General features: G+C 42.5%; 1 protein-coding gene across 1 annotated transcript in view; it reads right to left on the reverse strand.

Annotated features, from left to right (window-relative positions):
- Positions 1–13,906, reverse strand: part of LOC109290447 (protein HIRA) — an 80,886-nt gene that overhangs the window by 30,231 nt on the left and 36,749 nt on the right. Inside the window, exons 7-10 of the mRNA XM_019506955.1 lie at positions 11,261–11,421; positions 9,578–9,745; positions 3,260–3,373; positions 2,271–2,341 (exon numbers count right to left, since the gene is read on the reverse strand). Of these exons, the coding sequence (XP_019362500.1) occupies positions 2,271–2,341; positions 3,260–3,373; positions 9,578–9,745; positions 11,261–11,421 (514 nt within the window). The remainder of the gene's footprint in view (positions 1–2,270; positions 2,342–3,259; positions 3,374–9,577; positions 9,746–11,260; positions 11,422–13,906) is intronic.

Below are 13,906 nucleotides of genomic sequence, written 5' to 3' on the forward strand. Positions count from 1 at the left end.
GAGGTGATTGGGGGGCAGGTGGGGGGGAGCATGTGTGGGGGGGGGGGCATGGATGAGTTGTGTGTGAGGGAGGGTGTGTGGGGGGGGTGTCTGGAGGTGTAGGTGTGTGTGCTGGTATGGTGTGGTGTGCCTATAGCCGCCCGCCCCCCAATGATGCACAGCCCCCACTGCCGGCAGCAGCAGCAACAGAGGGGCTTGACCCCTGTGGAGCGCAGCACGGGCAAGTGTGGGCCAGGCCAAATACAATGAATTGGTGGGCACCCACAGGCCAAATTAAATTGTCTGGCAAGCCAAATTTGGCTCACAGGCCATATTTACCCACCCTTTCTCCGTCTCCTCTAAGTGCCAGGGGATCAGCATGGGGGCAGCTAGCAGCAAACAGTGTTCCTGTATGCTGACCAGGGTCAAAGAGAAACAGGGAGAATTTTTTTGTATGGGGAGAAGAGTTTAAGGCCTGTAGGAAGATGCTGGAACAATGAGAAAGAATTGGGGGATTGAATATCTGAGACTTGATGTTGTTAAAGGGAAAGGAAGCCTCAGTGAAGGCACCAGGCAGAGTCTGCCACGTGCCACTCTCACCCTTATGCCCTGGTCCTCCAACACCCTGACCACCTCCCGTCTGCTTTACCTCTTCTTGCCTGCACTTCAGGAATGGTGCAGCTTATGTCCACCACCTCCTTCTCTCTAGGCCAAACAGCAAGATGCTGATGCATGTGCAAGAGGGGGAGCACTAAGATCAGAAGACAAAAAAAATCTTTCCCACTTCAACTGCAGCACCACAGTAGCCCAAGATGGACAGGATGACATAGTGCAGGGCAGCACAATGGAAGCTGCTAATGCATGCAGCTCAAAGATCTTGTTTTCCTTTCTCCAGTGCTTTGATGCCATGCAGCATCATGTGCTACTGAGAGCTCTATCTAACGGTGGTACTACCACCACTGAAGGAAGGAAGGAAGGAAGCAAGCAGTGGTCACTGCAGATCTCTTGCAACATAGCAAGAATGAGACCTACCCTGAAGATAACTAAAAAAATCATGTTGTCTCATACAATACAGGACACCAGAGAAGCCTGTCCTAGACTCCATACCTTTTGAGAGAAAACAAGTCCTCAGAAGGCTACTATGTTCTGTGCAGTGAGTGGTTATAGTGTGTTTTATTACTTTACAAAATTGTTATTCTTTACTTGAGGCCTAATACATAATTTTAAAAAGTCTTCTGCTGCTCTTGATCATAGTGGACACTTTACCTTCTTAAAGACCACAGAAATACCTTTGATTGAATTATATTTATTGAAATATAATTATTGTTATATATTATTTATTTCATTTTTCTGAATGAAAAACCACCAAGAAGCTTAGATCACTCAAGTGAGTGGGAACACTTGAAGAACTCTATGCTGAAGAAAAAGGGAACCTTTTATAGACACAGCACTATGAATTTTTGGAAGAGGGGGTTGGATAAACTGACAGGACACACATGACATTCATTATATTATAGACTATACATTCTATACAGATTAATGAAAAAGCAGGATCTTAGTCTACATGTCTTTCTGCACTATAACACTGCTCTCACTATTACAAACTCTTACAAATGCATTATGCCCTTCCCCTGATGGAAACAAATACTCCCCTAAATACATAGGAGGGAAATTACTATATTTTTTCACATTTACTATACCCATGAATACTAAATACACCCTATTTTTGAAAGGCCCCATAAAAGGAAGAGATTTTATCCTGGAGAATGGACCGGGGGGGGGACACATCATGAGGTCTCATCTGGCATGCAGGAGCAGAGTGATGGCAGCGTTAAGTGCCATGGCTCCTACAGCAACAGCAATTAATGCTGTCACTGCTCCAGGGACACCCCCCCTGTCCACCCCCTGCCACAAAATGTCTACATTTGTGGGGAACCCCTTTCCTCATCTATAATACATACCCCAATCTTCCCTGGTTGGTTTTGGGGCAAGAAGTATGGAATATATATCAGAAAATATGGTATTTAAAATCTTCATAAGAGATGAGAATGTGCTACACAGAGATAATAAAGGCCTATTGAGAAAACGTAATGTTAGAGCTGAGGCAAAACTAACGGAGTTATCAAAGATATTATAGCATAATAAAAAGGCTCAGTTATTGATAAGGTACTTAAATGATGCTCAAAGCATATGGCACTGTATCATTTTAAAATAAAGACCTTCTAGTGAACAACTGCACAGAAATATACAATAACATTTTAGATTTTGTGTAATAATAAAAAACATCTTACCATGAGATGTCCATGATCGACTTGTCAAACAGTTCATGTATGACAACTAAGGGCCGTTTCAGACATGTAAGCTTCAAAAAAAAAATTGAAAACACAGAAATTTAGAAGTGCTGTGCACAAGCTACATAAGGCCATCCTCTTCCAAGATCTAACAGTATTTACCACCATATCCTCTGGCCAGGAATGCTGTTTGTTTGATGATATATGACTGCATCAAAAATCAGTCATTTCTCTATAAGCAAAACAATTACCTCCAAAAGCTTTCATGACACTCAAAACCTTTTTTGAAACAGACTGAATCTTTGGAACAAGCTATCCATCTATATATTACATACACACTGCCCACCACACTAAAAGAAATTCCACTGAGATAAGGATGTTGCAAGTTAGCAACATAACAGAAAGAACATGGTTCAGCATAATGTGCCCTCAATTCCAACTATGGATATAATAAGTATACAAAGCTGATCAACAAGCAAAAGGGAACTAACTTTGTAATTATTCCCAAAAAGAAAACAGCCAATCTTGTATTTTAATGTCAAGTTGATCCATAAATAAAAGTTCCTATGGTGAAGAGGATGGCTGGGTTGAAAATGGAATTAAAGGTAGGGACTATTTCTCTTTAAAAGTTCATGTGAAGTGTAAAGCCAGAAAGACAATGCAGTGTGCAGCTCTGGACTATGTTTGCTAGAATGAGTATGACCGTGGTCTGGGCCATGAGATACTTCTCCCCTTGCAGACCTCGTCTAACAGTAGTACAACTTGCAAATTCTCCTAATCCCTCATTTTCTATTTGGCTTAGTGGTGAATAGCCAATGCAGCTTTTAGCAGTCCAGCTTCTCCCCATAATCCTCTGCTACCAGGCAAAATGAACCACCAAAATGTATATCTAAATAAAAGACCCTAATTCTGCAGACTTGATCTTTGCATTTAGTCCCTGAGCTGTTCAACTGATTGCATTAGCCACAGAAAGCAACAAAGAAACATACCCAGACAGAGAGAGACCGATCCTTGCTGCCAACAGCACAGCAGCAGTAGGGACAGCTTGACTTGGTGGAGCTCCCATTCTTTTGTTTCTTTTTGAAGATTTTTGGATTGAATTTCTGAAGACGAAGAAAAAAAACCAAAACAAAATGCATCATAATTAGTGATTTATTTAACTCTTGCCTAGGCATATGCACTGAAGGTCTTGGTGTGATCTTTACTAGCCAAAATGATAAAGCGGCTCATAAGCTGGAGTGTTCGGACTCTGATCCCTGGTTTTAATTTGGACTCAGACTTATGGAAAACAACACTACTAAACTATGGATTGCTTAAACTCAGAAATGACACTATTGCATTATCAGAAAATCAGCTCTCAGATACAGGTTCTATCCAAGATAATAATTCCACCATATTCTGGCATGGGAAACAAGCAAGAGAAAGGAGAGAGAAGGCAGTAGGCTTTGCTACTAGAAACAACTTACTATCTTTCTGTGAAAGACTCACTACTGTATCTATTTGACTCATGATGCTCATAGTGCATACACAGAACAGCTTCATCACATCGTTTAGTGTCAAGCTAGCAATGAAAACAAGAATGTTTTCTATCAACAACTTGAAGAAATGGAGAAGACTCACAGAAATAATACTTGGTGACTTCAATGCAAGAGAAGAATTGGTCTGGTATTCTGGACAAACACAGAATTGGTAATATGAAAGAAAATGGCCAGCAAATGTTATGGTTTTGTGCAAGTCAAAAGCTATGTATTACCAACACCTACTTCACTGGGAAAATCACAAGACAGATGTCATGGAAACATCCAAGATCAGGGCACTGGCACCAATTACATCTAGTACTGACAAGGCATAACCACCTGAAAGAAATCCTGCATACAACATCTTATCACTAAGCCATGGTCAAAGTCAGAATCACTGTCAAAAAGATCCTTCACAGCAAAACTACCAGTTGCCCTCAGATAATGGGCGTGTCCACATGTGCATTAACACACTTTAGTTAATGTGCATTAAATTTAGTACCTCCATTGTGAAGTACTAGGAAAATGTGCATTAGCTTATCTTAATGCACATTAACTAAAGAGCATGGTTTTTAGTGATGCTTCAATGCGCATTAGCCTATTTTAATGCACATTAACTAAAGAACATGGGCATTTATACACATACATTTGTCTGCTCTGATGCACCAGAGATCTGTCGTGTCAGAGCAGACTCAATTAATCAAGTCTGCTCCACATGTGAGCTGACACGCCCAGTGGTGAGTCGCATGCATTTCTATAAATGGCAAAAAGCATGTCAACGCTGAGAAAATGGCGGTGGTGCACTTTTGAACTAAAACACCTTTGATGCATTTTAGTTCAAAGTGTGCCACTGCCATTTTTTCAGCACTGATAGGCATTTTGCAATTTATACAAATGCATGTCCCGCTGCGCCGGGCACTTTTAAAAGCACCCAGTGCAGTGTCACAAACATGTACAAATGCCCCAGGGTTTTCTGTGAGGCTTTACTGTGCATTAAAATAGGCTAATGCGTATTAAAGTACATGTGTAGATGCGCCCATAGATATCAGCCAAACTAAAGACAGAAAAATGCAGGCTATTCAATGAAGAAGTTGTGAAAGCAAGTTTACCTAACAGCTCAGCCACTGAGGCTTGGAAAAGCTAAAAACTAACATATACAATGCTACTATAACAGCGTTTGGCAAAAAAATGCAAGAAAAATGCAAACTGGTTTGAAGAGTGCTCTGAAACCCTTCTACTACTGGTTGAGAAGAAAAGGACAGCACTAGCCGATCTACCAACACCATAACCCTAGAAAAATCTGGGAAAGGCATGAAGAAAAATGCAAAAGGAGTCCAAGAGGTATGCCCAAGATTTTTGGCTGAAACTGTGATGATATTCAGAAAGCAGCTGATAGCCATGGGATGTACGAAAGCATCAAATGAGCAATTGGTCCAGTCATGAAGAAAACAGCTCCGCTTAAAGACTTAAATGGAAATGTCATTATTGATGAACAAAAACAACCTGAGCATTGGATTGAACACCATGGAATGATATACTCTAGTGAGACTAAAATCAAACATGAAGAGCTCAGAGGATTACCACTTTGAAGTTAAGATGGATTTGGACAATAAGCCTATATTAAAAGATTTGGAGTGAGCCATTAACCGATTCCTGGGAACAAGGTATTCAGCAATGACTGCTTGCCTGCTGAAATCTACAGATGTGCCAACAACGAATTACTTCCAAAGCTTCATGAAGTTATACTGCTCTGTTAGAAAGAGAAAGTATTACAGCAAGTTTAAAAAATGCTCACTTTCTACTATTATATAAAAACAAAAGGGATAAAAGCAACTGTGACAACTAAAGAGGTATCTCCCTGTTGAACACTGTTGGAAAAATTGTCACTTGCATCATGCCTCCTAGGCTGCAACCCCTAGGTGAAAGAATCTATTCTGAAAGTCAATGCAGTTTTTGCACAGGACACTATCATTGATATGATATTTTTGGTCAAGCAACTACAAGAGAAGTGTAGAGAAAAATAAATACTACTGTACATATAGCCTTGATTGGTCTGGTGAAGGCCTTTGATACAGTCAACAGGGCATTTTTACTGTTCTGAGGAAACTGGGTTGTTCCCCAAACTCTTGAACATCATTCGCTCATTAAATCAAGGTATAAAGGCAGCTATAGTGTATGAAAACAAAGAATCAAATGTCTCCAATGTCAAGAACAGGGTGAAACAGGGGTGTGTCTTAGCCCCTAGGCTTTTTAACATCTACTTTTCATTTCTGCTTCTTTGTGCACTCAAAGACAGCAATGTTGGCATTTATCTGTGAACCAGACTAAATGAAGACTTGTTCAACATCACAAGGTTTAGAGCAAAAACCCAAGTGAAAGAGCTGGTTCTGAGAAATTTCCTGGTTGCAAATGATGTAACCTTGGTTGCCCACAGTGAATCTTCCCTGAAAAATCTCTTGGCATCGTTGACAGTTTTTGCTACTTGGGTTCTACGATCAGCAGGAATCTGGACCTTCAGGCTGGATTGACTAGCAGAATTGGAAAAGCAGCTAAGAATTTCAGGCTACAGTAAAATCTCTGTTATCCAGCATGAATGGGGAATGGGGGGTGCCAGTTATCTAAAAATTCCGGTTACTTGAGAGTTATATAGTGCCATACTTGTAGTACAGATTTTCAAAGAATTAGTGTACAATACATTACAGTATAACATACTGTATAAAGAATAAAATAGTGCACAGGTACTCACCAATCAAGTAGTAGTAAAGCAGCACTGGAGTGAAGAATAATCCTAAGGCAGCGATGTAACTTATAACTAAAACTATTTACACTACTGTACTGTACATAATTTATTGCCTCTTTAGAGATTCAAGAGGCACTTGGGGATCTTGCAGTGCCTCAGAGTCATCAACATCAATTGTAGATGTAAGTGATGGTGATGGGGATGATTCTGTACTGGCTTTATGACAAGCCCTGGAAGCCTTTTTTTAAGAAATCGCTGATATCAGCTTGCCTACTTGCTGCCTGTCTTTTTTGTGAATAATGTGTAACTGCATAACCTCCTGTGCAAAATAACAACTCCACCTTTCAGCCAATTTAATGAAGTTGTCAATATATGAAGCACCACTAGCCCAGGATATTTTTCCTCTTCACCACAATCTCCTTCTTCAGAATCTTTTTCAGTGACCTTACACTTTTCAGGATTCACACCACTCTATTATTTCTGCATCACTAAAAACATGTTCAACTTCCTTGTCAGCTTCAACCCACTCTTCTATCTCACTTTCTTTGAGTTTGTTGACTGGGTTTGTAGAAGGAGCATCCTTCATCACTTCAAGAATTTGAGCTATTGTATTTTTTTTTGTCTCACATTAAGACCTTCAAAGTCTTCTTCCTCAGAAGACCCTTCTGCAAACATAACACGTGGCCACAACTTTCTCCAAGCCCTCCTTAATGTTTTACTTTTTACAGAATTCCAGGCACAAGGCACATTAAAAATTGTATCTTTTATGTTATAAAGAGATAGAAGGTTCTGGATAGTGCCTTCCTGATTCATTAACTGCCTCAGAAAAATCTCTTCTGTAATAACACTTCATATTCTGGATAATGCCCTGGTCCACTGGTTGAATTAGTGAGGTCACATTAGCAGGCAGGAAGATGGTAAAACTATTACCTGACACTAACTCACATTCAGGAGGGTGAGCTTGACAATTGTCTAACAACAGAATGCCTTTACTATCTTCAGGTTTTCCATTTTTTCTAAAATGTTCTTTCACTGAGGGTACAAAAACATGATGAAACCAGTCATAAAATTTTTCTTTGTCCATCCATGCATTACTTTGGGCTTCGCAAACAACAGGTAAATGTCTAATACCCTTAAAAGCTCTAGGACGATTACATTTTCCAACCACCAAGAGCTTCACTTTGTGTGCCTCCTGCATTAGCACATGTAAGCACAGTTATTCAGTCTTTATTCTGCTTGAAACCAGCAGCACTAGATTCACCTGCATCAGCAAGGATAGAATTCTGCAAACACCGCCAAAATAGGCCAGTTTCATCTGCATTGTAGATCTGGTCAGGGGATAGACCATGCCTGGCAACTAATTTCTTAAAAAATCCACAATATTTTTCAGCAGCTTCATGGTCAGCCAGTTTTATTTTACCAGACACATCTAGCCTTCTAATGCTATGATAAAGTTTAAAATGCGTAAGCCATCCAGCTGAAAATGTGCAGGGTTCAGTCAAATCCATTTGCTTGTAGAAATCTTTCACCTTTTCAATGAACATTGGGCCAGAGATGGGGGCACCCTCTGATCGTTTTAATGAAAACCATTCATATCAAACACTATCAAGCTGCCCTAATTTAGGCTTATTGTACAGCATTTTTCAACAGCTTTACTTGTCTCAGAACTAGAGATAACTTTGAGTAATTATTCCTTTTGAGCTTTGATATCATATATCGTTGACAATCCAACATTGAACTCTTTCATCAAAACATTATGGTTCTCACCTTCTAGACTTCTACAAATGTCTGTTTTCTGTGTTAATGTCAACACAACTGTTTTCTGCTTTTCATCTTTGCTTTTTGATGCAATAAAAAGCATATTGGATGCCATAATAGTCAGCCACCGAAAAGGCCAGGGTAGCCCGGTCGCAGGCTGCTGCAGCAGGGGGGGAGGGGCGTGCACACTCAGATACCCTGCACAAGTACCCTCAGAGCAGTACAGCAGACAAAAATCAGTGCAGCATGGCACCGTGTGCATCCCACCACTTTCAGCAGTGCAGCAGGCAGCAAAGTGGCACAGCACTGCGCGTCTTGCTGCTTTCAGCGGGGCAGCAGGAGGCAAGGCAGTGTGGCACTGCGTGCATCCCGCCACTTTCCAGTTAATAAGGTATTCCGGTTGGTGAAGTACCGGATAACAGAGATTTTACTGTATTACATAAACATGCATGGAATAACAGCAAACTATCACCGACGGTGAAGATACAAATAAGAGATTTGTGTGCTGTCATCTCTGCTTCATGGTTCAGAAACATGGAAATAGATGTGCTAGACATATCACGAGGCTGAACATCTTCCATATGATCAGCCTGTGTAAGGTCCTGAAAATAAAGTGGAGAGACAGAATACCTAACACAAAGGTACTGGAGCACGCAGGACTGACATGCTTAGAAATCACTATCAAGAAGAGGAGGTTGTGATGGATTGGCCATATCAGGAGAAAGAGAGAAGACCACACCCCCAAGAATATTTTGTATAGCAAGATTCAAAATGGCTCTAGAAAGTTGGGTCACCCACTTTGGCAGTACCACATGTGCATGCAAAAAATGATATGAAGTTGTTCAACATCAACAAAGGAAGCTGGGAGGAGTGTGCAGAATCCTATCTGATCTGGAGGGAACATCTGTCACTGGGTGCAGCTCAATAAGAAGTGGCTTTGATCCCAAGGGTGGAAGCAAAGCAAGAAAGAAGAAAGCAGTCTGCTGTAAACTTGGATTCCAACTTAGACAACATCTATATATGTGAAACTTGTAACAAACTGTGTCGCTCTTGAATTGGGCTCATCAGGTCACAAAAAGATCCTTTTCTCACTGAAAGAAGTTTAAGTATTTTTTCCTATGTAAAAATATACGTTTATCTTAAAATAGGCAGACTGTTACACAACTGTGTACATGTTCACTTTTATCAGACTTGTACCTCTAATTTTTCCCCTCTGCTGCAAATAAAATATGAAGAAAACAATTTTCCAAAAGCTATGATTTAAGGGAGATGTGACACTTAAATTAACTTACCACCACTGTCACTGCTTTCCTGTGCCCTACAAAATCCATGTTAGTTTTCCATCCATCTCTCTCAATGATCTGTGCAGTAGGTCCAGAATTATTCATGGCATGAGCAGAAACCAGATAGTGACCATCAGGTGACCAGCTGAGACGTAATACATGTGTTGTCCCTCCGCACTGAGAAAAAACCCAACACGTTACACTTTAACATAGGGTCAGCAGGAGGGAGAGGGGGTGAAAAAAGACAGAGGGTGTTTATGACTCCCATCTGAATTTCAGAGAAAGGAAAATAAGTCATTTTGTGGTTTCAGTGAATATGAAACAAGGTCAGTACTACCATTTCAGTGCACTAATTTTTCAGAGCTTTATCACATTTATATGGTTAGGCCATTCCAAGTCAGGAAGCTGTAACAAAGGAGCTAAATGTGTTAACAGGAATATCTGGTTATGGTCAAAACAGTTGCAAACTGGAGTGTGATTGGCATTATTACTCTCTGGGTATTTTTCAAATGGAAAGAACAGTTGAAAATGTCATTCTTAACTGCAACACAGAACCCTATAGAATACCATGCTCCACATGTTCTTTGTGATCCTGTTCAGTGATAGAGCTGTAAACACATCAGTTGTAAACAATGAGATCCAATTTTGCCAAGGCACTACCCTCAGAGACTAAATGGCTGAAAAGATACTAATTATCATGAAGGACAAGGCTTACTGTATCACTATGAACTTATGGAAAAACACTCTACACCAAGTGTATCAAACTCTCAGGCCCAGTGGGCTCAATGAATGGTATAGGACTGGTCTGTGGGCCAAATTAGGCCCACAGACTCTCCCCATCTACTACATGCCACATGCAGCATGTGGGCCAGTCTGAGACACAGGCTGAATGTGGCATGCAAGTTCAGTCAGAGACCCACAGGCAGCCTGAGACCATGGGCCAAATAATAGGTCTCTGCAGCCAAAGGCTATCTTTGATACCTCTACTCTGCACATTTGCATCTCCCACAAAAAGTAAGAAGGGCAGTCAGAAGTAAGCACAAAAGTAAGTACCCCTAGAAAAGAAGCCAAGTCTCATTACAATGCCCTCCATATTATTTATATTTTAAAAAGTACCTCTGCTACGGTATAAACCTGTTTCAAAGCTTCAAAGTATTTTTTAAAAGTGTGTGTAAGGGGAGGGGTGGAAAAATAAAGTCTGAAAGTTTGAGCCACCGTTATATTGGCAGCATTCCCAGTCTCCAGTGGGAAGAGCAGTCTTGAAGATGCCTAATAATAGCATCTGACAGCAAACAGAGGAGTAGGATTGATGTATTTTGTAAGGGACTATTATCCAGGCCTCACACTGAAGGAAGTGGTAGAAAAATGAGGTCAGTTTCTAGGGCTCAAGAAGGATCAAACTGATTACTTAGGTGAAGAGAGGCTATTCATAAAGACATATTCATATAGTTTGAACCTGGATGTTTTATGTCCTTGAGTAGTTGATGTGTTCTTCCTGGACAGTGAGTTATAGAAGAAAAAAGCTGCCTTGAGGAATTTCCACCTGTACCAGTGGGAAAAGACATAACACTATGCTGTCAGCATTTCAACACCAGCTCATTCATGCGGTGCTCTGAAGATGAGATACAGTGTTACTGTTTTCATTCTTCCCCCAAAAAAACCACTTTGAACTTTCTAGTGCAAGATGAATACCTCATCAAATGGCTTTGTGATGCTGGTTTCTAACTGCCAATCCATGGTTCGCCATACTTTCAAGCTTCGGTCATCAGCCTGCGAGGCAATGTATTTCCCAACGGGATCCCAGGTCAGCCCTTTCACCAAGCCAGAGTGTCCCTTCAGAGTGGCTAGAATTTCTGTGGGGAAGAAAATTGAGAGAACAACTGTATGCTGTCATTAACTTTAGGAGGATATTTACCTATAGGGAGAGAGTCTAGTAGAGACTGATAGAGGATAGAGATTGATAAAGTAAAAGGTTGTTGTAAAATATGAAACCACAGCCTGCATTGGGTGTTTGCTTTTTCTTTTTGAACAATTCAAACACAAATTCACAAACTAAGTTGGAACCTCTGCTTAAAGTGAGTTTCACATAAAAGCGGTAAAGAACAAGAAGAGTACTCTGCCGGCATAATGAATGCAGAACACTTGGCAAAAGAGGAAACTGGTCCAGAGGAGAAAACAGAGATGGGAAAATTTATTGCAGAACTTTCATCAAGCTGTGAAGCTCTGGAAAGCAGCAGTTTTAAACAAACTTTAATTAAAATATATGCTTATTCCTCCCTCTGGCCCCAGTGACCATCAGAACAAATTCAGTTCTGAGTATCTGAATGTGTGACCTATGCCAAGGTGACATTCTAAAGAATATGCAAGTCTGGGAAGCCCTATACTTTGTTTTCAATTGCCTCTTCTAATCACAGACTGCTTAAGAGAAGGGGCCAGCAACCTCTACCAATGGTCCAAATCCAGCTTACGGAGCTGTTAGATCCAGCCTGCAGACATAGCGCTTTGAAGACATTCAGCCACAGGAAGAAGCAGCAACAGCGGCTGGGTCCTAGAGCCCACTCACCCACCTTTAACCCAAACTGGATCACACCAGCCCACAGCTTAAGAAGGTCACCGACCACCATTTAAGGAGAAATGCTGAACAAACCACATATTTAACTGGGAAAACTATCATCTAATGCAGGGGTGGGCAAAATGGTGGATCTGGCCAGTGGCTGAACTCCATTTCCCAGCAGCCCCCGCCCATGTCGCTGCTGCTGGTTTCCATGCAGACCCCAGTAGCAGTGGCACTGTGACAGCATGGGGCCAGGTTTTACATCGAAACCAGCCCCAGCTGTGCTGGCAAGGCACACAGCTGGGCAGGGAGCTGCTCCGGGGCTGGGATCTCGCAGTGGTGACGGTGTGGTCTGGAGCTGGGGTAGAGCTGCAGTCCGCTGCCCGCATGTCCCTACCAGGGCATACAGGTAGCAGATCACAGCTCTGCCCAGGTTCCAGCGCTACTGGGGACAGTAACCCTGGCCTCATACTGTCATGGCACTGCCACTCCTGGGGCCTCCATGAAAACTGGCCACAGCAACATCGGCAGGGCCTGCTGGGAAATGGAGTCCACCACAGGCTCTCTGGCCCACAGGCTGGTCTTTGCCCACCCTGATCTAATGTAACTCATCAGCAATAATTGTAGTTATTGAAGAACGATGCTTCAATAAGCCACCAAAGAGAGAAGGATGGTAGTTCCTATGCGATGCTGCTTTACAAGCAGGAGACAAGAAAAGAACAAGTTTTTTGTTACAAAAAACATCTCAATTAGTAACTTATAAAGTTTTAAACAGTGGCTTTTTATTTCAGATTTTGTAAAGCTGAAAGAAAAAACACAAGTAATTATAATTTTATGCAAAACCAGCAGCCCAGTATGAACCTAATAGCTGCTAACAGTAGGGCTGTGTGAAGCTTCAGGTGGTGATTCGATTCGGAGGAGATTGGGGTCAATTCGGTGGCCGAATCTCCAACTCTAAATCACATCAGGGGACCAATTTAAAGGTCTGAATTGATTCAAAGCTCTCTGAATCTTTGGAAAAGATTCAGAGAGCTTTGATGATTTGGGCAGTTCCCAGTGGCTGCATCAGGGAGCTGCAGCTGACTCCAAACTGGTAAGTACTAGGGGCAGGGAAGGGGGGGCTGGGGGAGGGGACCATTGGGGGACCCCTGCCAGACCCCCCTGCTCCCGCAACCCCCTCAGCCCCCCTAGCACTCCCCATGGCTTCCCCCGCCCACCCCAGTTCCCAGTACTTTAAAAAAAAGCCCCAGTGCTCACCAGGTGCTGTCAGGTGGGGGGTGATCCCCACTGCCCCACAGTGGGCTCTGCATGAGCCCCTGGCCCCCCTAGCCCCCCAGCCCCTCCACGGGTGCTCTGCCCAGGCCAGCTCTGGCCCTTTAAGAAAAAAAAAGCCAAGAAAAGCCCTGGTACTCACCACTCCTTGCAGCAGCCTCGGGGCTTTGGGGGCTTGTGCAGAGCCCCCCACATGGCGTGGGGCAATGGGGGGCAGTGGGGATCGCCCCCTGCCAGCAGAAGTGGCGAGTCCCGGGGTTTTTTCAGGTTTTTTTTTTTTTCTTAAAGGACTGGAGCTGACCCGGGCAGGGCACCCATGGGGAGGCTGGGAGAGCAAGGGGGAAGGGGGGGGTTGGGGGGCTCATGCAGAGCCCCCCACGCAGTGTTGGGCAGTGGGGATTGTCCCCCGCCGAATAGCATGCAGCAAGCACCAGGAACCTTTTTTTTTTTTTTTTTTTTTTTTTTTCCAAAAACTCTGGGGGGGGGGGGGGGGGGGGGGGGCTTTTTTTTTT

The sequence above is a fragment of the Gavialis gangeticus genome, unplaced genomic scaffold (assembly GCF_001723915.1).
Source record: "Gavialis gangeticus isolate Ggan-Ray unplaced genomic scaffold, GavGan_comp1, whole genome shotgun sequence".
Taxonomy (NCBI): domain Eukaryota; kingdom Metazoa; phylum Chordata; order Crocodylia; family Gavialidae; genus Gavialis; species Gavialis gangeticus.